The sequence below is a fragment of the Oreochromis niloticus genome, linkage group LG15, assembly GCF_001858045.2.
Source record: "Oreochromis niloticus isolate F11D_XX linkage group LG15, O_niloticus_UMD_NMBU, whole genome shotgun sequence".
Classification (NCBI taxonomy): domain Eukaryota; kingdom Metazoa; phylum Chordata; class Actinopteri; order Cichliformes; family Cichlidae; genus Oreochromis; species Oreochromis niloticus.
The window spans coordinates 25,138,007-25,162,399 of NC_031980.2; the positions used below are offsets into that span (position 1 = coordinate 25,138,007).

The 24,393-nt window shown below is 41.4% G+C and overlaps 2 protein-coding genes across 3 annotated transcripts in view; both read left to right on the plus strand.

Moving 5' to 3' along the window:
• The window catches only part of tiam2b (TIAM Rac1 associated GEF 2b), a 46,564-nt gene extending 40,761 nt beyond the window's left edge, over positions 1–5,803 (plus strand). For both annotated transcript variants that reach the window (XM_005452465.4, XM_005452464.4), the window contains 10 exons: positions 309–377; positions 466–591; positions 1,120–1,228; positions 1,309–1,488; positions 1,584–1,702; positions 1,804–1,912; positions 1,997–2,055; positions 2,737–2,827; positions 2,931–3,018; positions 3,123–5,803. In XM_005452465.4, coding sequence (XP_005452522.1) covers positions 309–377; positions 466–591; positions 1,120–1,228; positions 1,309–1,488; positions 1,584–1,702; positions 1,804–1,912; positions 1,997–2,055; positions 2,737–2,827; positions 2,931–3,018; positions 3,123–3,681 — 1,509 coding nt within the window. In that variant the 3' untranslated portion in view covers positions 3,682–5,803. The remainder of the gene's footprint in view (positions 1–308; positions 378–465; positions 592–1,119; positions 1,229–1,308; positions 1,489–1,583; positions 1,703–1,803; positions 1,913–1,996; positions 2,056–2,736; positions 2,828–2,930; positions 3,019–3,122) is intronic.
• An 11,703-nt stretch (positions 5,804–17,506) lies between these two features.
• Positions 17,507–23,630, plus strand: LOC100690559 (claudin-20-like). Its single transcript, XM_005452466.3, has one exon. It carries the CDS (start codon positions 20,484–20,486, stop codon positions 21,300–21,302), a length of 819 nt encoding a protein of 272 aa, XP_005452523.1. The 5' UTR covers positions 17,507–20,483; the 3' UTR covers positions 21,303–23,630.
• The last annotated feature ends 763 nt before the right edge of the window (positions 23,631–24,393 follow it).

Consider the following 24,393-nt stretch of genomic DNA (forward strand, 5'->3'; position numbering starts at 1 on the left):
ATAAAACAGAAACTATTTTTTTATGTTAAAGTGATAAAGAAATCTATACTTATGATTTTACACACAATTTGTACAGTTTTAGTTTTAAATGGTTGTATATAATGGGTCCCTTACAAATATTAAAAGAATCTGCTATATTAATATTTTTGTCTTAATTAGAGTGTATGCTTAAACATCTTTATATCTTTAAACCTGTGTGTTTAAAACTACTGGAAAGATCTTAATATTTGATTAGAGCCGATAATTAAATTTGAAAAAAGAAATTAGACTTTGATTAATATATGAACATTTTTTTGGTTCTGTTTCAGGATCTCGTCTGTCTGTTCGACATCTACCTGACCCCCCTGCAGAAGGAGACGTTCCTCAGTAAAGACGAGGTAAAAACGAGCCAACAGTAAGTGACAGTTGTGAAGTGAAGGTTGTAGTTGTAACTCTGACCGCAGTGTGTCTCTGTCGCTCTGTCAGATGGAGGCGCTGTTCGGCAGCCTGCCAGAGATGTTGGACTTTCAGAGAGTTTTTCTCCAAACGCTGGAGGAAAGAATCGCCACCTGTCCGAACTTCAGCAGCCTGGAAACCCCCGAGCAGTTCAAGGTGAAGGTCCATCAGCTGGTTCAGACAGATTTTATTTCCTTCATTTATTTTTTTATTTTATTCTTTTTGTTTTAGTTGTGCATGCATGCAAGTTTATTATTTAATTTAATTAAGCTCCAGTGATTTATTTGGGCCCTGTGATGTTTTACTTTTATGCATTTTTTTTTCCAATTTTTTATTTACTCCATTTCGGGTCCATTATTATTATTCTTATTTTATTTTTTACTTAGTTTTTTATTTTTATTTCTTTTAGTTATTTTTTAATAATTTATTTAATTACATTTTATACATAGTATATATTTTTTTGTATATTTTGTCTTTTCACAGTTTATCTTCTTTTTATTTTTTTGTACATTTTATTCATTTATGAACTCTATTTTTATTTATTTTAATCATATTTCTCCTTTTTAAATGTTTCAATATTTTAAATGCGGTTAAACAGAATTTTTATATTTTAATGAACAAAAGTGTTTTTTTCGCTTGTTTGATGGGTTTAGTTTTTTCACACCTCATTTGTGTTTCCATCAGAAACTCCTCTTCCCATTGGGCGGATCATTTCTGTACTACGCCGATCACTTCAAGCTCTACAGTGGTTTCTGTGCGAATCACATCAAAGTCCAGAAAGTTCTGGAAAGAGGTGAAAACACAGTCTGAGCACTTTAAACTCCTTTAAGCAGCACTCCATTTAACCTTTAACCCTGACCACCTGTGACGCAGCCAAAACAGATGCGGCCTTCAAACAGTTCCTGGAGGCCAGAAATCCAACCAATCAGCACTCGTCTTCCCTGGAGTCATACCTGATCAAACCTGTTCAGAGAGTCCTGAAGTATCCGCTGCTGCTCCGAGAGCTCGTGTCCCTGACAGATGCAGAGAGCCCCGAGCACACACACCTGACAGGTAACCCAAACATACACCTGAGAGGTAACAGACCTCACAGTATTGTATTTAAACATGTTTTGTGACCAGCTGCACTTCCACTGTCATCCACTCAGAGGCGCTGCGAGCGATGGAAAAGGTGGCGAGTCACATCAACGAGATGCAGAAGATCTATGAAGATTATGGCTGCGTGTTCGACCAGCTGGCAGCAGAGCAGAGCGGAGCCGACAAACAGGTAAACACACTGCCACACACACACACACACACACACACACACTTGAGCGTCACCTGTGTGCATCACATACCCTGAAGGGTTTTTTTTTCCTCCACCCTCAGGTGACGGAGATCTCGATGGGGGAGTTTCTGGTCCACTCGTCGGTGGTCTGGTTGAACCCACTGCCCTCTCTGGGTCGCCTGAGGAAGGAACCAGAGCTGACGCTGTTTGGTGGGTGAAGTCTCTTCTTCACACTTCTTTACCTGCACAGGTGATAACTGATGGAGAATAACACAAGTCTGTCTTTGTCCTCAGTGTTCAAACGAGCCGTCATCCTGGTTTACCGTGAGAACAGCAAACTGAAGAAGAAGATGGTGAGTCCACGTCTACTCTTCAACTCTTCATCATTTGTATAACTGAACACATTTGTATGTCTATTTATGTCAATGTAAACAAAAAAATGCAGTGACAAAAAATTTAACAAAATGTAAAAAAAAAATGATAATAAAAATGCAAATTCTTTGGGGAGTCAAACTGTCTGAAAAATTAAAGTTTTGAGTGAACGTTAGTCAAATCTGTCAATTAAAAAGTAAAAAAATATGTGTTATGTGTTAAAGAATATTTAAAAATATCAAAATAATGATCATAACAAAGATATAAATCCCATAAATGAAATCACTTAAAATTTCCTTTTCAACTATAATATTGTTGTTCTTTTAAAAATGGGTTTTAAAAGAAAGATAGAGGCCAAAAACGTCTGTTTTTTAAGCCAAATATCAATAAAAATCAATTTGGCTTAATCTGTTTTTTCCTGTATTGGCAGTAATGGGCTTCCATACAACTGCTGGTTTCTATTAATTTCTTTAAAGATCATCTCAGAAAAACTTTAACCTGATTCTGGAGAGATGATCTGCTTCTATGTCTTTACAAATGTAATCCTCGTCCTTGATTGGCTCCTCAGCTGTAAACACATCAACAACGTGATGTCACTGAATAAAAGAAAAAAACCACCTCCACCTGTTCTTGTTGTCAGTTTTAATGTTTTTTCCTCACAGACCTCGTCCCGATCAGCTGACCTTGACCCCTTCAGATTCCGCTGGTTAATCCCAGTTTCAGCGGTCCAGGTCAGACCGGCTAACATCACAGGTGAGTGACCAATCAGAGTGAGGTTTGTTATTGCAATGCTGGTGCAGCAGCTCTCCAGCAGGAGGCGCTGTGACGGTCTGAGCTCACTGTGCTGTGTGTGTAGGCTCTGAGGACCCATGTGTGTGGGAGCTGGTTCATAGTCGGTCTGAGGTGGAGGGACGACCAGAGACGGTGTTCCAGCTGTGCAGCAGGTACGGACAGCCAATCAAGTTCCTGTGGTGGTTCTCCATCACAATGGAGGTTCTCAGCTCTGTGCATGATGATGTTAAGCTTCAGCTCTGTGTTTGTATTTCAGCGGTTTGGAGACAAAGGCCAGCGTGCTGCGAGCCCTGCGCTCGCTCCTCAGAGACCGAGCTCCTGTGGGATCCCTGAGGAGGAGCAGGCTGTCTACGGCTGAGAGAAGCGCCTCCTGGAGGAGGAGGCAGCAGCGCTGCTCTGACGCCCAGAAGACAATTCCTCACCAGCTGGATGAGAGCTGCAGGTCTGACGGTGTCCTGGGCGACACGTGCTCAGAGCCTCTGCTGCCAAGCCACGCCTCCAGCTCCAGTGCCGCTGCGGGGATGAGAGGGAGACTCTGCTCCCTGACTAGCGAGCTGGAGGCCCAGCTGCAGAGGCTCAACTTCAGAGAGGAGGAGGTGGAGCAAGGAGGGACATCTATAAGTGAGGAGGAGAAAAATAAGCGGAGCTCCAGCCTACGGCGAAGTCCTGGAGATCTGCAGGACCTCAGCAACCTGCTGGAGAGAGACTTCAGCGTTCAGAGCATGACCTCCATGATCAACGAGGACTGCTTCTATGACCCCCTGCTGGGGTTACCGACGACCGCCGCCATGCCTGCAGTGCAGGGACAAAGCTAACATGCTAACACAAAGAGGATGGTCACAATGCGGGGAGTCTAAATAAATCCAGACGATTGAGCTGGAAGTTTATCACACCTGCTCCGCAGACCTGAACATGGAGGTCCACGCTGACCAAAAGGTGCCATCTGACAAGGTTCGGGTCATTTTCGAGAGTGTGAAGCAGCTTCATTTCTCACACATGGCCTCCTGCAGGTCATCACAGGTCACTACACCAAAGGAAACGCTGACAGACTGACTGACCCTCTGAGAGGATCTTCATCTCTCCAACACTTGAACTGTTCTCAGTGAGACAGTGAGATAGCAGGACATGTGTCCAGCCCTCTGATTGGCTGCGAGATTCGTGACACTTAAACCTCCAACAAATTAAAAAGGTCTGGAGGTGGAATGATAACAAATTTTTGTACAAGAGGAAGTCATATCAGCCAATCTGGGATTTTTTTACTGATCTCTCTGATTCAGCATTAAAAGCTCACCAGGGATTTAATGGTAACAAAAATAAACAGCAGTCAAGCGTCACCAGAAAGTGAGAGAAAAGAGTCTGACAATAAAGTCCAAGAAAAATGGAAATGTTTAAAGAAAACATGTCACTGTGAAACATCAGTTGATGTAAGTTCTTAAATTCCTAAAATTATTTTTTAATTTATTATTTTTTTTCTCAAAAAGAAATTTGATTTGTTTGTATTTAAAAATAACATTTTATTCTCATAAAATTACAGGTTGATCTCTCAGAAATGTGACCTCTTTCGACAAAAGTGCATCTTTATTTTTTAAATATCAATATCATTGCCTTTTAACCTTTAAAATTACCATTATTTATGCAAAAAAAACATTTGGCAAGCAGTTTTTAGTTTTTTCATTTCAATTTTTTTTTTAGTAAATTATGACTCTTTCTATTAAATAATAAATAAAAGCATAAAGTGTTTTTTTTTCTTTCTGATTTTTTTTTTAATTTTACATTTTCTTTACATAAATTACTTCAGCTTTAAAATGATAAGTTTATGGTGTGCGCACAGTAAAACTTTATTCCATCAACATCTTTTTAAATATAACTTTCTCAAAAAATGATTATATTATCAAACTAATGAAATTCCTGCATGAATTTCTGCCTGAAAAGTGTCTTTTTCTTTACACGAGTTTATAATAATTTGTCTTTTAAAATGTAAATTTATACCAAATTTTTCGACTTTATTCTCAAACTTTTTTCTCTGACAGAGGCTCTGATGTGAAACTGTAGACCCATCTCAGGCATCTCGCTAACAAAGCTCACAAACCTCAAAGAACAAACTGAATCATTTGTCTCAGAGACAAACTACAGACCTCACAAAAATTTCCAGAAACTGTGGAGCGTTCTTTTTAAAAATTCCTCGACAGAACATGGTGCTCAGTTCTTTTCACTTAACCAAGCATCTCTCTGAAGGGTCCAACCAGCTCTTCAGGTTCATCTCGTTCGCTAACAATGGACCGAACCAAATGTTGGTTGAACTCGGCGACAGCTGTCAAACTCATGTGTTGTAAATATTCTTGTGTGCAGCACTCATTTTGTAGTTTTCTGTCTAACAGAGAAACTTTCTTGACAAAAGCCGTTTCTGGTAAAAATCTGGAGCTGCTGGATCAAAGCCTTCAGTCGAGTTTTTATATTTATATATTTGTAATGTTTTGTGACGAAGCACACTAGAGAGACACCAGTGTTTTTTTTTTTATATTTGTGTTTTATATTTTCTAAAATGTTAAAGTATTTGGTAATTTATTTTCTTAAATATTTGTTAAAGGCAAATAAATGAAAAAAATATTTAATTAAAGACTTTTGATCTGAAATGTTCCTCCTATTGCTGCTTATTCAGTCTCTGGACAGAAAACTTCAAGGCTTAGTGACCAGCTGAGTTACCTGTGGTTAGCTGCAGTTAGCCGCGGTTTGCATAGATAGACTTTTCTCAAAACTCTCCCCAGCTGCTCACTGAGTAGCTGTAAAGCTGTGAGGGAGAAAACAGAAAAGATTCACTGAAGTGGATTTGTGATGCTGCAGAGCTCTGTGTGTGCACTGCTGAGTAAAGCTGAGATCCCTGTGCTTTCTGTAGGTTTCATTATTAACGTAAAGAGGTAATAAAATCGTATTCTTTCAGAATTTGTATGTGTCTTGGGCAGCTATCCTCTCCTGCCTCCAGTTCTCCACATTACACTCTGCCCTCCAACATTAAAACACCGACACCGTGTGCAATGGTCCACAAGCTACAGACGCTCTACAGGCATACCTAAACCACCAGACTCTTTCTTCTTGCCATGAAGTCGTGTTTCTTTCATGAACATTATCATTTCCTGTGATGATACTCAGATTTCCTCCTTTCACTCATTTCAGTCTGACTTCACCTTCAGGGAACAGGACGCTCAGCTCACTTTTGGATCGATAAATTAAATTTTTAAAAGCACCAGTGAAGGTAAAAACTGAGTGTGTGTGTATGTGTGTGTGTGTTGTCTCTTCAGCTCTTGTTGCCACAGTAACCGATGTAGAGAGGAGGAAGACAAGCCTTTAAAACGTTCATTTATCAGCACAGCTCTCGAAGAAACACAAAATTGGCACATTTATCATAAATTTACAGCTTTTTAAAAAATCTGCATCTGTTTGGAGACTGAACTCAGCTTGTCTCACCAAATGACATCATTTCAAACCTTGAAGGCTTTAAACAGCCATTGCTCAGTTCACCTGTTAATGGTTACTGAGGAGCTGGAAGCTGGTCATGTGAGGATATTTCAGGCTCCGGTTGCCTAGGTGAACTTCTAACGTGTTTATTCACAGGTCGTATGTCAATCAGCAGTGTTTTTCACTCTTATTGGACGTCTCTTGAGTCGCTCCCCGGAAAGTTCATCACTAGTCCCACTTCATGTCAGCAGCATTTAGTTTGCCCGTAGTTGGTTAATGTCTTTGGTCTCTGACTCCAAATCACATAGCTTTAGAGCTGGGTATTGACAATCTAAGAGGGAGATAAGTTGTAGTGGTGGCGGCATTCTGTTTCAGCCCTACACTTGAAATCAGAGAGCTCTTTAAAACAACCTGTTTATTCACAAATGGTGTAGGCAGACTGCATGGTTACATGCTGGGTTCATCCACCTGTGGTACTGCCAGTCGAGCCAGTTGCTGCCTGTGTGGAAGGAGCTTCAATGACCACTCAAAGCAGTTTCAAGTCTACAAACCAAAATCTGCAACGCTACAGTAACAACAGACACTGGTGATGTTTTAATAGTTTTGTTTTGGTTGTATTTAAGAAATCTTCTTTGTGAACTGATGACAACAGGGAGTTGAGTCACAGGTAAGCATTTCTCCACCAGGTGGATGGATCAAGTAAGAGAAAATAAAGTACAACACGATAAGAGGGCGTCTCGGTGTCAATGTTTTTAACTTTGTGTAATCTACTGGGATATTCAGTATTAGTACTTCCCGACATAACACTCAAAAAGTGTGATAAATATATATATGCACAACTTTGTAGTATCCAGAGTAAAAGCATTCCTACCAGTAACAGAGGAGAGACTGTGCAGCTGAACACACACAGCGCTCCCTGTCCTATGTATGAACTCTTGTATTTATCTTATAATCCTATCATTGTTATTATTGTTGTTTTATTTCTATCAGTAATATAAAAAAATCCTGTAGCACAGTTACTGTCACGTCAGCCAAAGAACATGTGCAGGAACATTTAGACCTGATGTTTCCATCTGCAGCACAGAGACAGAGTCAGGCTTCTGTTAATTACATTTAAGACTTTTAATCCCGACTGATGAACCTCTGAAGACCTGCAGAGACACTGAAAGAGCTGGGGGCCTGATGAAGCCCCGGAGCTTTTAACTTCACTCTCTGCTTTCATAGTCAGTGTGAGCAGCAGGACATTTAAACACACATATACATGACAGGGACTCACAGGATTTTAGCTCAAACCCTCACCATCCATTCGGAAAGCTTGAACACTTCGATGTAAGAAGCTGTAAGAAACTGCTGCTGGTGGGAGGGCTCTGTATTTGTTCCCTTGAATTTGAGACATTTTTACATACAGCTCTGTGTTAGTCCTGAGTTTAGTGTTCCCTATTGCCTCTGAGCTTTTTATATTTCTATTCCTTGGATCTTGTTTGATTCCCTTTTCGTGTCCAGCCTGTCCAAGTCTCATCTCCGTGCTTTGTTACCCTTTTCGTCTCCCCAGTTTTGTCCCCATGTCGTTCTGGTCTCTGTGTTTTTGTGGTTTTCCTGTCTTGTCTATGTCTTTAGTCCTGGTATTCATCTCTTCCTTTTCCTGCGATCGTCACTCTGTGTTTCATCCTTTTATGCCCTTCTAGGTAGATCGTGTTCAACTGTGCTCCCAGGTGTGTCCACTCTGTCCTAATGTTCTCGTGTCTATATACTTTCTGCATCTATATACATCTCCTGCATCTGGTCTTTGTTGTGTCCTCTGTCAGTGTATTTGCTCAGTGACTGTTTTTGCTTTTGTTTTCGTCACCTTTCTGCTGTTAAAATCTCCCAGTTCTTTTAATCTTTGGGCTGAAGGAAGGACAATACTCGGTGTATAAATGCTCAATCAATAATTATTTATTTCCATACATTTCAACACTTAAGAGCATAAGAACCATCATGATGGGGAGACCTGCCTGCAGAGGGTCACAGCAAGTCTCAAAATGGTGACGGGTTACTCAGCCTTTTATAGCCCCTAGTGGCCCCCACCTAGTCGTAAAAAGCCTAAACATTCACATGTTTTCTCTCTTACGGCGCCTAAGTTATGACCTCGGCTCCTTGTTTTTCTGCTCTCTGTAAAGGTGGGGGTATGGAATGTGGTCTTCTCTTCTTCTATTCTAGACAAGGTCTCCTGCACACAACATTCTCTTCATGATTCAGCAGTATGAAATGTCAAGAAACAGTGTAACACATTCAACAGTGTCGAGTAATACAGGTCAATCAAATAGATCTAATGATTTTCACACTCTTTTAAGTCAGAAGTATAATGCAAACTAAAACTACATACTGATCACACACTCTATATTAAGGGGTATAATATGACCTACAGCAATATCATAATTCAACTACTTTGATTACATATATAAGGTAACATATGATAACAAAATAATCTCACAATTCCCCCTTTTGATCTCTTAAAAAAGAGATCACTTATAACATACACTCCAGCGTTACAAGGTCCAGCTCTTCTTGGTCCTGAGGCCCTCTGTCCCCCTTTATGGGTCGACCATATGTAGAATGACCTCTGTGTTTACGCAGTTCAGATGCAAGAAAAATTAGATTTACAACCATAACAGCAGTTACAGATGACACTCCCATCACTCCCAGTTCTCCCACAGCTTTATTTTGGTGCTCCAGTTTTCCACCCCCATTTTTGGTGCCACCTTATACCCTCAAATGTGCTCAGACTAGAACCTCTGTCTAAGGAGCTTTTAACCTTTATTTTTATTGCTGCAGCTACCAGTATCTTCCAGTTGGGTGATTCTCAGCTTCTTTCTTCGACCTCCGGGGTTAGACCACCCTTTAGTCGTTGCACAGATCAGGGGATTATTCTGCCCCGATTTCAAACAAAGATCTGTGTATTCTGGGGTCACCGCCGTGTCCCCCTTTTTGCCAAGAGCCTCTCGAACCTCATTGGTCTGGTGTTCCTAAATCTTGGCCAACCCCTTCATGGTTATTGCTGTGTTTATGGGATCCATCTTCTCAAGGAGCCCAAACGCCATGACACTTGACCCCAGTTGCTGTCTCGGCAGTCCCTACATCTGTCTCTGCTGTGAAGGGTCCTCATATCTCCGTGTCCCCGTCTGGTGTCTGTTCCTCTCTCTGTGGGAGACAGAAAACCAAAACACCTCTCTCCCTAGCCTCGATAATCTATTATATATTATGTTCAGGACTCTCTGACCCAGGGACTTATTCTAATCATAATCTATGTGTGTGTAAAAGAAATCAAAAATTAATGAACCATTTCTAAGTCTAACATACCCTAAGCTTAAGTTTTACCATACCTAAATTATTGAACACACAAATAAAGTCATAAAAATTTTTATATAACCATTGTTTGATGTTCAAACTCAACTTCCACTCCCCCCTTTTTGACACACTCCCATGTGTCAATTCACCGGAGCTAGAAAATTAAAAGAGAAGGTTAGTGACATCATATCTCAGAACTCAAAATTAGCAACCAAAGGGTTAAATCTGCAGTTCCACACTCTCATGTGAAGCTACCGTCTCCTCTTCAGTCTCTCTTATCCTCCTGCTCCTGCAAGAACAAAACAAAACAAAGCGAAGCATCCACCCTTCTCTTGCCGGCTAGGTGAATTATTTGTCAGCATTTACTAATCCTAAAGTTCGTGCAGTCATTGTCTCAGTATCAAGTCAGTCAAAACTTTTAGTCCGTCCATCACAGTCCAGTCACATGCATTCATTCACACCCATTCATACCAGATGTTGCTGATAATGGAGTCTCACGCGTGACCTATTCGAGCATCCATCACCAGCAAGATGACGTCATCATTTTAAAAGAAAAACAATTCCTTGTTTTTTGGACTGGATTGACTCGCTGCAATCCTTTTAGACTCAGGACTATCTTATGTGATCAGTGTCCCATATAAGTGAATTTCTCCCAAGCCAATTACAATCATGGAGAAGCACACTTTGCAACTGTTTACAGTAATAATATTTTATAGCGCTTTAAATCTCAATCTTTCAGGCCTGGTTTAAAGAGCTGATTGTTAAATCATGAACTCACAAAATATCAAAATATCACCACCAGTGGATCACACCTCTCAGATGTTTTTTTTCTCAGTGCACTGTAACAAAAACAAACACAGACGTAACCAACAAAATACTAATAAAAATAACAAACTAGGGCCCGTTACAGACATGTCCAAACATAAAATCATCCCTCTCTCAGTTAGAGAAAGAAAACAACCCAAAGCTCACTGATAAAATCAAGCTAGCGCTAAGCAAAACCAAAAAATCAACCAGAATTTCACAGGAACGTTTTGCTTCCTGCCGGGACAATATTGTGTGGGAATGAGAACCTCAGGTACCGTAGCACCTTGTGTTCCTCCTTGAATTAAATCTCAATCACAGAAAATGCAGTACTCCAACCTAAAACTTCATCATTTTCACTCTGTGCCTCTGTTCCTCACCAGGCTGTGTGAAGCACAGCAAAGAATTCAGTCAAGGCCTTGAGCCATAAACAGACATCACGCACAGACATTGTTTTCATAACCAAACTATTTCAGACCTTACCCCTTAAATCTACATAAATGTGCTCTGGGTGACATAAAACACATTTTAAGTAATCAATGGTAATCAATGGCTCCTCATAAAAATTAGGTATTGGGATATTTGTGTGCAGCATTTTGCATATCAGCATAAGCATTTGTTAGCAAAGCATTCTTCATTGCATCAGCGTGTGTGTGTGTGTGCGCATCACTCTTCGTTGCACAAGCGTGTGCATGTGTATGTGTATGTGTATGTGTGTGGATCACTTCTCAGTGAGTCAGCATTCCAATGTTGTGTGTGTGTGTGTGTGTCTCATTTTTCACTCAATCAACGAGTGCACATCTGTTCATGTGTGTGTTTCTCTTCATTCTGAGTCAGTGTATGTAGATGTGTATGTTTGTGTGTGTGTGCGTTCATCACTTTCCTGTTCTGGTGTCTTGGGTAAACCACAGCCTGAAGCATGCCCTGGGGTCCTGCCCTCCTCCTTTTCAGTCTGTTTGCGACCATTGCTGCTGCTGCTGCTCAAAGTTCAGTCCGTCCTGGTTCTGACCCCAATTGGGGCAGTCCTTCCTCCAATGTCCATGCTCACCGTAGGTGAAACCTGCATCTTCTTCTGTGTTTTTGTCCATTCTGAGGTGCCTTTTGACCTCAGTTACTCCTCCTGTCTCTGTCGCGCCCTTTTTGCTGCCCGATCATGCGTGTTGGTCCATCACTGTCCTGCACAGTGTTAATGCAGAGTTATCAAGATCAGCATCCTTTTGCTTGACCTTACTTTTCATTCGGGCTTGGCAGGCGTCTCGTCACAGCTCTGTCAGCTGACGCAGTCTGGGAATTTTCCCCCGTGTAGTGAAACGGGCCTTGGGTTTAGTGCTCTCCGTCTCTGCTGCATGAGATCGCATTCCTGCAGCACTGTTGACCTTTTCAGGTTGTTGTTGTGGGTCCAGCTGTTGCAGCATTTGGTCAGGATCACGTAGAGGGGAGAGCAGGAGTCCAGGTCAGCCTCGGCTTTCAGGGCCGGCAAAGCAGCCTGTAATTAAACATAAAGAGAAAAAACAAAAAACAAAACAAAACAAAAACAAACAGAAGTGTACGAACAGGAAAATGATGTTGTGTTGGCTGTGTTACAACGAGAGGGGAGAAACACCGGGCCAGGCCCTGTGTCAGCCTTCTCTCCCCTTTTTTTTTTTCCTCTCTTTTTTTTTTTTTTTTTTCCTCACGATATAATCAACTCATAACCCACCAAGTTGACAGGACAACATGCACATGTTCAAATTCCTAAGATCATGTTTAAACTCACAAAAGAGAAATTTTCTTTCCGTCAGTAATCACTTGTGTTGTTCAATCATCAGAAAACATCTCACAATCTGACTGTTAACCACTAAATTTGTCGTTTCATCACTGGTTGGTCATACCAGTCTCTTTATTTTCTTTTTTCTTTGAAGCTAAATTGTTGTCCTGCAACCTAAAGGGTTTATTTGTTAGTAATGGATAAACTTCATCATTAACAAAAAACAGGTGTATGTTAATTTTTGCTGCTTTAACCTTGCTGGAAAATCTTCACATGTTCATGAGTGTAAGCTGTTTTTTCATTGCATGTGTGTGCATTTGTAGGCAGGTTAATTTTAACTTTTTCTCAAACTAGGCGTTACCTTAAAAGGAGCCTTTCTCTCACATTTCTCTGCTTGTGTGTGTTTTTGTTTCACCTTTTGTTGTGATGCTCCGGACGCCTTCCCAACCTCCACAAGTCCGTTGGCCCCAAAATTCAACCCAATTTCATGTGCTCTTAAAACCTTCATTTCTCCTCTAATTCTCTCCTCGCAGCTGTCTGTTTCACAGCTGCTGATTCTTGCTGGGTGTGGTTCCCCTTACTATAATTTTACTTCGGCCGCTGTGCTTGTGGGGGCAGTTGGTCCAGGTCCGTAGCTTCCTGTATTAACACACTAAGAGATTTATTTAATATCATTGTCATCATTGTTAAACAGATAAGCAGGCAACACGCCCACCTTGACAGTGCAAACTGCACGTCAATCTCCCAACACATTCCTCTCTCTGCTTCTCAATAATTCTCCACTACACACCTCTTACTCTCTCTCTCTCCTTTTTTTTATTTTATTTTATGTGTTTTTTACACCACAGAGTAATACACCCAATTATGCCCGTCTATCTCTATGTGGCTCCAAATTCCCTCTTTAGTTAATTTCACGTTATCAGGGGACAGGCACACAACAATTTCAACCACTGAAACGTCACTGAAATGAGGACTCTAACCTCTATTTTGAGAAATAAGGACTCTAACCTCGGTTTTCTCTTTGACTACTATAGAACTCAACCTTTGATCGCAAAATGTGTCTTGGTCTATTCCAGAATAAATGTGAACCCGTGATTACACGGCCGTTCCAGTGTTATTCTGTAGCTATGCGGGAGTCCTCAGTTCCCAAGTCGCCACCTCGGCACCCAGACGACGCTGGACCGGCCTGTGCGTCCACAGACAGGGGGGTTGCCACACCTTGAACAAAATTAATTTCCACAGGTACACTAGGTATCAACCTTTGATCCTAAAATGTGTCTTTACTCTAGTGTCCTCCTAATCACACATCAACCGTCACTGTCACTGTGTTCACGCTTCACACACGGAAACACACCCAGAGCGCGCCTCACACACAGAACAGCACCCAGAGCGCGCCTCACACACAACGCCCAGAGCGCGCCTCACCAGCAGTGAGACCCACAGAGAGCGCTTTTCATCAGCGGAAATTTACACAGAAACCTCTTAAGCTCAACTGTTAGAACTCTTCCGAAGCACAACCGCACCATACACCAGGTACCCCTTTCACTGCGCTTATGACCGCCACCACGGGGCAAAATCGCATCGTAAAAGTGATGCTCGTCCCCGAGGCTCAAAACCGACACCATAAACCAGGGTCTGCTTTACCTTTAATCGGGGTGAAGTAAATATTTTACTTATAATTTTATGGCCGCAACCCTCGAGGCTTAACCGACACCATAAACCACCGTCTAACCTCTTTTCAATGTGCTGAACCCAGCAACCCCTCACTACTGCACTTATGGCCGCATCACCAGAACACGGCCGTATCATAAACCAAAACCTACGGACGTGTTTCGCATTACGCGTTGCTAGCGCTTAACCGACACCATAAGCCAGTATCTGCTTAACCTTTATACTAATTTTATGACCGCATCAACGAGGGCTTATATCCGACACCATAACCCACTTCAAAACCTCTATTCAATGTACTGGACATATAGCCGCGTCTCCAAAGATTCTAATGTATTATTGCTACAGAAGCCAGTCTTAGACAAAGTTAAATGTGGAAGGTAAAGTGGGCTGCAACTAGACTCAACGTAGTATGTAATTAGTATCTTGCTAGAAGCAGTTTAGCTGCAACTAGACTCAACGTAGTATGTAATTAGTATCTTGCTAGAAGCAGTTCATTTAACACGCTGGAATTTAGCCTCAACTTATGTTGTTAGTATCTTGCGCCAAAAACCAGACACCGACAAATTTAATGTGAAAATACGTGTAACTCAGCGAACAGATTAATTTGGAAAGCCCAATATGCACATTTGGTATTTATAATACAACAGGCTGTGCTTACCTTTCTGTTTAGGCCGGCCCTCTGTTCGCCTCGCCCCACGATCTCACCAAAGGCCAAATCTGCCCCTCCTCAGCACACCAAAGATCCGGGTCACCGGCACCAAGTTGTTAAAATCTCCCAGTTCTTTTAATCTTTGGGCTGAAGGAAGGACAATACTCGGTGTATAAATGCTCAATCAATAATTATTTATTTCCATACATTTCAACACTTAAGAGCATAAGAACCATCATGATGGGGAGACCTGCCTGCAGAGGGTCACAGCAAGTCTCAAAATGGTGACGGGTTACTCAGCCTTTTATAGCCCCTAGTGGCCCCCACCTAGTCGTAAAAAGCCTAAACATTCACATGTTTTCTCTCTTACGGCGCCTAAGTTATGACCTCGGCTCCTTGTTTTTCTGCTCTCTGTAAAGGTGGGGGTATGGAATGTGGTCTTCTCTTCTTCTATTCTAGACAAGGTCTCCTGCACACAACATTCTCTTCATGATTCAGCAGTATGAAATGTCAAGAAACAGTGTAACACATTCAACAGTGTCGAGTAATACAGGTCAATCAAATAGATCTAATGATTTTCACACTCTTTTAAGTCAGAAGTATAATGCAAACTAAAACTACATACTGATCACACACTCTATATTAAGGGGTATAATATGACCTACAGCAATATCATAATTCAACTACTTTGATTACATATATAAGGTAACATATGATAACAAAATAATCTCACACTGCATAAAAATAAATCTGTGATTTTCTGTCTGTTAATCCTGCATCAGTTTTACTTGCCCCGTGTCTTCGCATTCAGGGGTTAAAATAGCCTTCACAATAACTACAGTTATGTGCAGAGTAATCTCTGGTGGGATGAGGTTGAGACGTTTTATTGATTGAATCAATAAGAGGAGGTAGGAGGAGGTCGGGGTGGATGAAGGGTTTACAGCCATCATGCACCATGTTTGCTGAACTGGAAAAGAGATGCCAGAAAAAGAAAAGAACCAGAAAACGTTTTCATAATGGTTCAGACAGTTTAACCATCAAGATATTAATTATTGATCCAAAAAATCTTTGTGAGCCAAAAAATCTACATCAGCCTTATAATTTCTACTTATTTAAGCTATCTGTCTTTGACTTAAATGTTTAACCTTCTGTAATACCATTAATTTTGCTTTGGGATAAATATTTACTGATATTTCACCAACAACACAGAACTACTGTGACATGGAAGAAAAAACATCTATTAGCATGTTTAGGCTGACTTTAAAGCAGAGCATTTCTAACTAAACTGAAATGAAGCTACTTTAATAATTAAATAAAACTATTAGAAAATTAATATCTTTAAATAAGGCAACAAAGTTTCTGTTAAATTCTGACTGACGTCCAGCGGCAGAGCACATCAAACATCAACCAGCAGCGTTCATGATGAAGGTCAGTCTAACACACACACACACACACACACACACACACAGAGTCGTGTTTTTATGTCCTTGTCAAGACATCTAAGTGAAATAATAATAATAATGATAATAATAATAATAACTTTATTTATAAAGTGCTTTCAAATAAAGTGCTGAACAGCTATCTGATGATAAATAAGACAAATAAATAAAAATACAGTTAAAAACTGATAAAACAAAAGAGAATAGCAATTAAAACTTTAGCCATAGAATTAAGACACGAAATAATGCTTTCCCCAGCCGCTAACTCTAACCATCAAAAATGAATGCCTAACCCTAACCCTCAGCCTAAACCTAACCATAACCTGACTGTAACCTTGACACTAAAACCACATTTTGAGTCTCAAATATGCCTTCAGGATTTTGGTCCCCATAAGGTCGGTTGGTTCCCACAAGTATAGTAAACTTCTAATTTTTGGTCCCCACAAAGATATTAATACACGTACACACTCACACACACACACACACACGCTCACACACACTCTCAGGCTGCGTGTGTTGAGCGTAGATAAAGCACTTCATTTATATCCCCCTGACTGATGGCTGATGGAGCCTCGGGGGGGGGGGTGTTTCTGCCAGATGGTTTGATTCAGCTCCAAACTATTATCGCTGTGACTGAGGGGTCAAAGGTCAAACTGTCTACTTTAATGTGAAGCTAATTTCAGCTGTGTTGGGTGAAAGAATGAGGAATTGCGCGGCTCTGTGGATACTGAGGAGGAGTCAAAGGAAATCCTTCCACTCTTCTTCATTCTTCCTCCTCCTCATCGAGTCAGGTCACATCAGCAGAGTGTGAAGCAAAGATATCCACCCACCCTGCTGAGCTCGCACAGATTTATCACGTTTCTCCATCAGAGAAACAAACCACTGAGAAATCAAAAAGATGTTCCTGAATGAAAAAGGCAGAATGAAAACGGATCATTTATTTATTTATATTCATTCCCAAGTTATTACTGGGAACATTTTTATTTAGGCTGTTTTGTGCCATGAACACACACTGATGTCAGTGTGTGTTTTCATACAGAAATCAGTACATTAATTTTAAAAATATAAAACAAATAATTTACAAAATGTAAATTTCAGGTGCATAAAAAGAAAAATCAATTAAATTTTATATAAAGTCCTTGACCATCCAGGTCGCCACAGTCTTGTCTCATCACAGAGGCCTCTTCGGTTCTAAAAGCAGCGTGGATTCCCGGGTGTTTCACCCCTGCTGGAGGCCATCTCCACGGAGGTGGTGCTGAAGATCGTTGACCCACAAATCATCACAAGGTGTGAAAATTTTAACAATAACCTTGATTATGATAAATACAAACTGATTTTTTTAAAGTTAAAGAAGCAAAGAAAAAAATAAATAATTTAAAATATTTTTTAATAAAAAGTAAATAATTAAAACCGTAAAACCAAATTTAAACTCTCCCCATCCAAACATGTCATAGAGACAAATGGCTCTTTAAATAAAATAACATAAAAATAATTTAAAATAAAGAAAATGCTTCTTTTTAATGAAACAAAAGAATTTACAAAAAGCTGCACAAAGAAAAAATACATAAATAAAATTAATAAAATGTGAGAATTATTAAATGTAAAATACAAAAGATAAAAATAAAATTAAAGACAAAAATAAAGAAATTAAATAAGTAGAAAAGAGAGAAAACAAAGCTGCTCGTCAGTATTCAGACTTCCTGAACAACAGCAGAAAAACATGGAATTAAAAGAAAAACTTTAAAGGACAGAAAAGCAGCTTCTCAGTTTGTCCTCTGCAGCGTTCAGACATTCAGGCCCGCGGGCGGCCACTCAACCCTCCAGAGACCCGCCTCTAATAGCCCGCCGCCTGGTTTCACATCGCTGAGCGACACGGCAAGCGGCTGGATGTTAAAACAGGCTGTTCAGCATGTGCACGAACACAGAACAAGAGACCCAAACACTGCAGGAGGCTGGAAACACTTGATGTAAAGGAGCAGAACACTCCGAGGATCAAACAGCACAAATAAATGATCAAGAAAACACCAAACAGCTTCTGAAATATGAGGATGTGCAAGTAACGGGACAAAATGAAAGACACAAACATGCCTTCTCACAATTACCTGAACATTTATAGATCAGTCATCAGAGATCTGGGTCGACCGTATAGACGTTCATTAATAAACTGGACTGCTGGGAAATCTGTCGGTGCATTCAAGGACACTCCCACATCTAAGATTTAATGTCATAAAATGCAGGAAATAACCAAATCTTTACCGACAACAGCCCATAGGAAAGCATGACAGTGTTTCTGATTCAGTCAAACATGAATCACAGAATAAAAAGTGTTTCCCACTCAGGACAATAAACACCTCTACAGAGAAAATACAGCTCAGCGCTGCAGTGCAAGAGCCTACATTTATTTTTATTTTTTTTTTTATTTTTTTTTTTTACATTTATTATTGTTGTTTTTATTATTATTATTAGTACTAACAGTATTATGTCACATGAAAGGAGTTGGCCTTCATCTGTTACTTTTGTAATGTGACCTTAACCTGTATCAGTTTTACTGACATCATTTGTTTATTAGCATTGTGCCTCTGTCTGTTTTATATTTTTAATATTTCAATATTTTATTTTAAAGTTTCACACTCTCCTTTAAAAAACACATGATTTATGTATGATATTAAATTATTAAGTGAATTTTTTTTAAACTGGGCAAATTAAGTATATAATAAATATAAATAAATCTGAAATTATGGAAATACAATAAATTAAATGAATATGTGGCCGAGCCAAGCAGCTCTGTACAGAGTGAATGAATATTTTTACACGAGTTCCTTAAACAGACGTTTACAAAAAGGGATTAAATTATTCTTTTATCACCTTATTAAAATGATTCAGTAGATTTAGTTCTTTTCCAACCACAATTAGATCCCAAAAAAAACTGCAAAAAAAAATGAACACATTGTGTTAATGTCACCAAATATTAAATATTCAACACGGAAAGCCTGAGTAGGCGAGGTCACCTGTGTCACCTGCCGTCGTCGGTGATGATGTCACAGCGGCTCATGTTCCGAAGGCCGGGTTTGGGCCAGGGAGCAGAAATGTGCCCACATCAACACCGCAGCACCTTGCCGTGTGACTGTGGTGATGACATCACCTCTGCGGTTCTCTGGTGGGAAACGCAGTCGACTCTATTGTGTTTTTATCCATTTCTACTGTTTCTGTATCAACAGAACAACATTAATTACGCGGCGATGATGGCGGCAGTGATGCTAGTGTGTCTTTAAACTTGTGTTTTCCCACCGGCTGCAGAAACCCGACATATGTTTACAGGAAGCCGGTCGTGTCTGTGCAGGTCTGAGCTGATAAAGCCAGACTGAGGATTATGGTAATAACAGGCTGCCACCGACTGACTGACTACAGAACGGGTGGGCGGGCTGCAGACTCTTATCAGCGTGTTGCAGTGGGCGATTCTTCACGTGGTCACGTGACGGGCGACACCTCTGCTCACAATGCAGCCCCATAAAGAGAAACTGCTCCACGGTTTTATCTCCAAACCAGAGAAAATGACTCGATGCAGCAGCGTGATTGTTTTAAAAATGTGGCGTGTTCAAAAGCGAGGACTCGGACATCACATGTGATCGCTGATAATCAGTAATTACATTTACCTCCGTGCTTATTGTCAGCGTCAGAGGGGGTGCCGTGTTTTTTCAAAAGCCTGCGAAGTCCCAAAAAACAAACTGAGACAAAAATGTAAAGAAAAGAAAGTGAAACAAACATTTTGAGGTAAAAATCAGATTTCGTGCAGTCAGAGGAGAATGTCTCAGCGGCGTTGTGGAGCTGACGCACCCCGCCATCAACTCATCAGATAAGAACGCCGCTCTGCGGCTCCTTCGGCCGAGCTGGTGACCTTCAGGTGATGGAGGCAGAAACACATTTCCTGGAGCAGACTTTTTTCAGAAGGACAGTTTCTTCTGCTCACAGTGAGATTGCGGAGAGGACGCCTGGTGTTTCCTTTCAGGACGCAGAATGGGTTGAAACTGTATGTACAGTTGCCAAGGAGACAGTAGGCAGAGGGGTAGTTAGAGGCTGTTCGCCAACACGCCCTCTGTTTTCATTCACGCTGCTTCCCCGCTTCATCTCCAGCAGTCACTTGAGGAGACGCTGGCAGAGCCTGACACAGGTGAACTTTTCAGAGGAGAACTCCTGTTCGTGTTCCGATGCTTACTCCATCCAGGAGACAACTTCACTCCAGCAGAGTTCCGAGTTTCTGCTCTGTGTCTTTGCAGAGGGAGCGCTGCTGCAGCTTTAAAGGGACATAATTGAGTGTCAGTGATCACCACATCAGCTAATGCAGGCAATCATCGAGCTCGCCCCCCAAACAGAGACACAGATTCCCATCAGCAGCCTCAGCTGTGCGCCCGTCACGCTCCCACGCTCACTTCAATTCTCATTTCTCTTCTGGTTGCAGCTCGCTGGAGCCTGAGCTGAGGAATTATCTGCTGTCAGGACCTGCCCGGGACGGAGGTGGGGGGGCGAGCCATGCTGTCCGCCGCTGTTCAGATCCTGGCGTTCGCCTTGGCACTCCTGGGCGTCCTCGGTGCTGTCGTGGCCACCCTGATGCCCAACTGGAAGGTGAGCATCAATGTGTGGACCAGCATCATGACCCCGATATCGCAGATGCAGGGACTGTGGATGGACTGCGTGTGGTACAGCTCCGGCATCTTCAGCTGTACCATGAAGAACTCGGTGCTGTCGCTGCCGCCGCACCTGCAGGCCGCGCGGGCCGGCATGGTCCTGTCCTGCGTAGTAGCGCTGTTCGGACTCTGTCTCGCTACTTTGGGGCTCAAATGTACTCGCTGGGGGGGCAGCCACCGAGCAAAGGGGCACACAGCCATCGCTGCAGGGGGTTGCTTCATCCTGGCCAGCCTCCTCTGCCTCATCCCTGCGTCCTGGTTCACCAACGAAGTCATCACTGCCTTCCTGACCACAGACCTGCCGGACAGCAGTAAATATCAGCCCGGCGGAGCTCTGTGCATCACGTTCATCTCTGCTGGATTCCTCCTGGCCGGGGGGGTCATTTTTTGTTTGTCGTGTCCCGGAAAGAGAACGAGACGGCCAGATCGCGCTTCCCCCGCCGACCCCGACAGATTCACGCTGCACCCAGATGAGCGGAGGAGGCAGGGGCTGCAAGCTGAACGCAATCAGCCGAAAAACAGAAAGAAGACGGTCCAGCTGCAGGTGGACGCCGTGAAGCGGGAGAAACCCACACCATGCAAGGGGCAAGAGCTCCACTCGTCTCCATCCAAACTCCCTCAAACAGACATCAAGGACAGCTACAGCCTGCAGGAGTACGTCTGAAGCTTGCGGCTGTGCTGAAACGTGGAGCTGAAGCTGAGGCGCTCTGGCTTGTCTGGAGGGGGAGGTGTGTGTGAATGGGAATAATTACCAAATGTTGGAAATGACAGATTGTGGGTTGAGTCGAACGTCTCAGCAGCAGAGAGAAAAAATCTGCAGACTGTAAATCCTTTAAAAACTGCCTGCCACAGCTTTCTGATACCAAAGGCCTAAAGGCAAAAATACAGAACCTGCTGATTATGAAAAAAAAAAAAACAGACATTCAAGCTGTGACTGAAATGGAAAAGCCATCATTTGACTTCATTTTGCAGCTGCAGCTGCAGTCTGCCTTCATACACTCAGCCATGCACTAACAGGGCCGGCCCAAAGCTTTCTGGGGCCGTGACAGGACTTTAAAAGCCAAACCCCCACCACACACACACCAAACACCACATTACACTTCAGAAAGACATGTTGGCCATACATTTTAATAATACTGTGTAGATATGTGATGTTCAGATACATCATCGGATTGTGAAACAAAAATTATAAAATAATGTCAAAAAGTTGAAAAAAAACCCTGTTTGTTTCAGCACATCCAGCTGATGCTGTTAGTTTGGCAGATTTAAACTGAACCCTGACCTCAGAGTGAGGCTCAAAGTCACCTGTCACTTCATACTGTGAAGTCTAAGTCGTTCATACTGCTCTCCATATCACACGAAGTGATAATTGTTGGTGATCAAAGTTAAGAACCAACAACATCAAACTGACACATTTTCCCCCTGCGGTGCTGCATGTTCCTAAAAAACAGAAATAAAAAAAAAAGCTTTAAGCAGCTTCATCACCAAAGCAACAGCTCCGCCTGTTTGTCACTGTTTGTTCAGTGTGAATGAAACACGCCGAGTGCTTTCAGATCCAAGACATCCACATTTAAAAAACAAGAGTAAGAACAGGACTGGATCATCTGCAGCTAGTTTTCAGTGATATCCAGTAAACAGGCTGATTCCAAATCAGCTGTTTGTTATCACAAAAAATACTTTGACGAGTCCAAATGATTCTATCAATGTTTTTATAATTACAGAGAAAGTAAAGTGTCACAAAGGGCTGAACTTTTAGTCACAGAATATGACAACTGTGGAACGTATGAAGGGAACTTTAAAACATCTTAAAACATCTAAACACAGCTGAACAAACTTGATGAACTTTGCTACTTTGCATATTTTTGAGCTCCTCGACGTTCAAACCCAGAAAATGTGTAATTTAATTTAATGTAACTCATTTTATCCACTTCACTCATTTTTTCTTGGTTACACAGAAACTTTCTTCCATGTATATCATTGCATAAAACGCAGCAACAATATTCATTTTAATATTTTGTCAGTAGCATTTTTGCTAATCACTGTGTGCGATAATTGCTTCATACCAGCTGCTAAGCTAAGTATGCTAAAGAAGCTGACTGTGGGCTGTTTTGCTGGATAACAGCACAGCCGTAAACCACAATGAAATCTGCCACAGAACATTAGCAGCATTAGCAACATTAGCAGCAGTCGACTCACCTAACCTAACGAGAAATTAGCAAATAACAGCATGTTAGCTGATGGTTCAGACAAAATTTCTTTTATTGTTTTTGTTTTGTTTTGTTTCCTCTTTTTTTCTTTTTTAACACAAGATGGTGAGTTTTAAAAAAAATGTATGTCATAGCTCATCCTGCTTATGGTCCATCATAGTTCACAGATTATTGTCTGTAACATTAAAAAACATCACCTTGGGCACAATTTCTGAAAAGACCCATTAACTGATAACTGTGTGCAAGTTTCATTAAATCTTATCAAAACTGTAGAAGACGTAGGAATCGCTGTGAGTTCTGGAGATAGATGCTTCACCATAGCACGAGCTCACTGGACCTTCAGCCGGATGAGCTAAAGAACAATTTTAAAAACTATGTGGTGAGAATAAAATTATTAAACAAGTTTATTTAAAAAAAATGTTGCCTAAATAATATTTTTTTTAGTTTATTTGTATTTTTCATCTAATTATTTGAAACTTTTGAGTTGATTTAATCTGTAATGCACAAAAAAAGCTGCCTTACTTCATGAGAAATATCCTGTGACTCACAGCAAATCTTTCTGCGAGGATTAGCGACACCAGTAAAATGAAGTGTTAAAGCACTGCTTTCAGTGTCTTAGATCCAAAAGGAAAAAATCAGGTGCATAGTTTCATCTGGTCGTGTGCCCCCTGCTGGTCAGAGGCTGTGGTTTCAGATTGAGTTCATGCTGTCAGTGATTCAGTTGCTGTTTAAAGTTAGTGAACAATGCTGTTGAACAAATTGTGCCTGAAGCAATAAAAACAATGACGAGCTTGTTGATTTCAGTGCGTTTGTAGATTTGAAGTCCAGATCCAAAGCATCTACCCAACAACATCCACTCCACCTTTTCCTGATGTTTTGGGGGGAGGTGAGAGGTGCACAGCAGCATGGAGAGAGGTAATGATGCTCTTTGCTTTCCCATTATCCTCTCACCATGGATGGATGCACACAACACACAGACCCCCTCCACAGCATCTCGTGTCAGCTGAATGAAAAGGACATGAAGTCATTTTCTGGATGTAAATTAAACCCTGGCGGAGACTGGAAGCTCCGCAGTCTGCCGTGCATTTGGTGGGCGAAGTGTCCTTTAACCTGAGTGAGCTGTCAGTCACATGATCACCCGTCAAGGAAAAGAGCGTGGAGCTGAACGCCCACGCTGTCGATTTGTCTGCAGAAGCATTTCAGTGTCAAACCCGTGAGGAACAAGTTCATGAAGAAACATTACACATTCATGAAAAGATCAGAACCCAGCAAACAAAGGCTGAAACAGAAATGCTTCTCCCTCAGTGCAATCACATTACAACCACATTTGAAAAATATGGTTGGTTTAGTTGATGAGAATGATTTGACCTTTAGATAAAGGACAAATATGTGTAAATCCTTAATGTACAGTTCCTGTACTACCAGAACTCGGATCAAACACAACACAAGTCACACCAGGATACTTACTGCTGTATAACTGTAGAGAAAGACCGTACATTTTATTCATTGAACATGTCAAAGATTTTCAGTTCTCAGTACACCATAGAG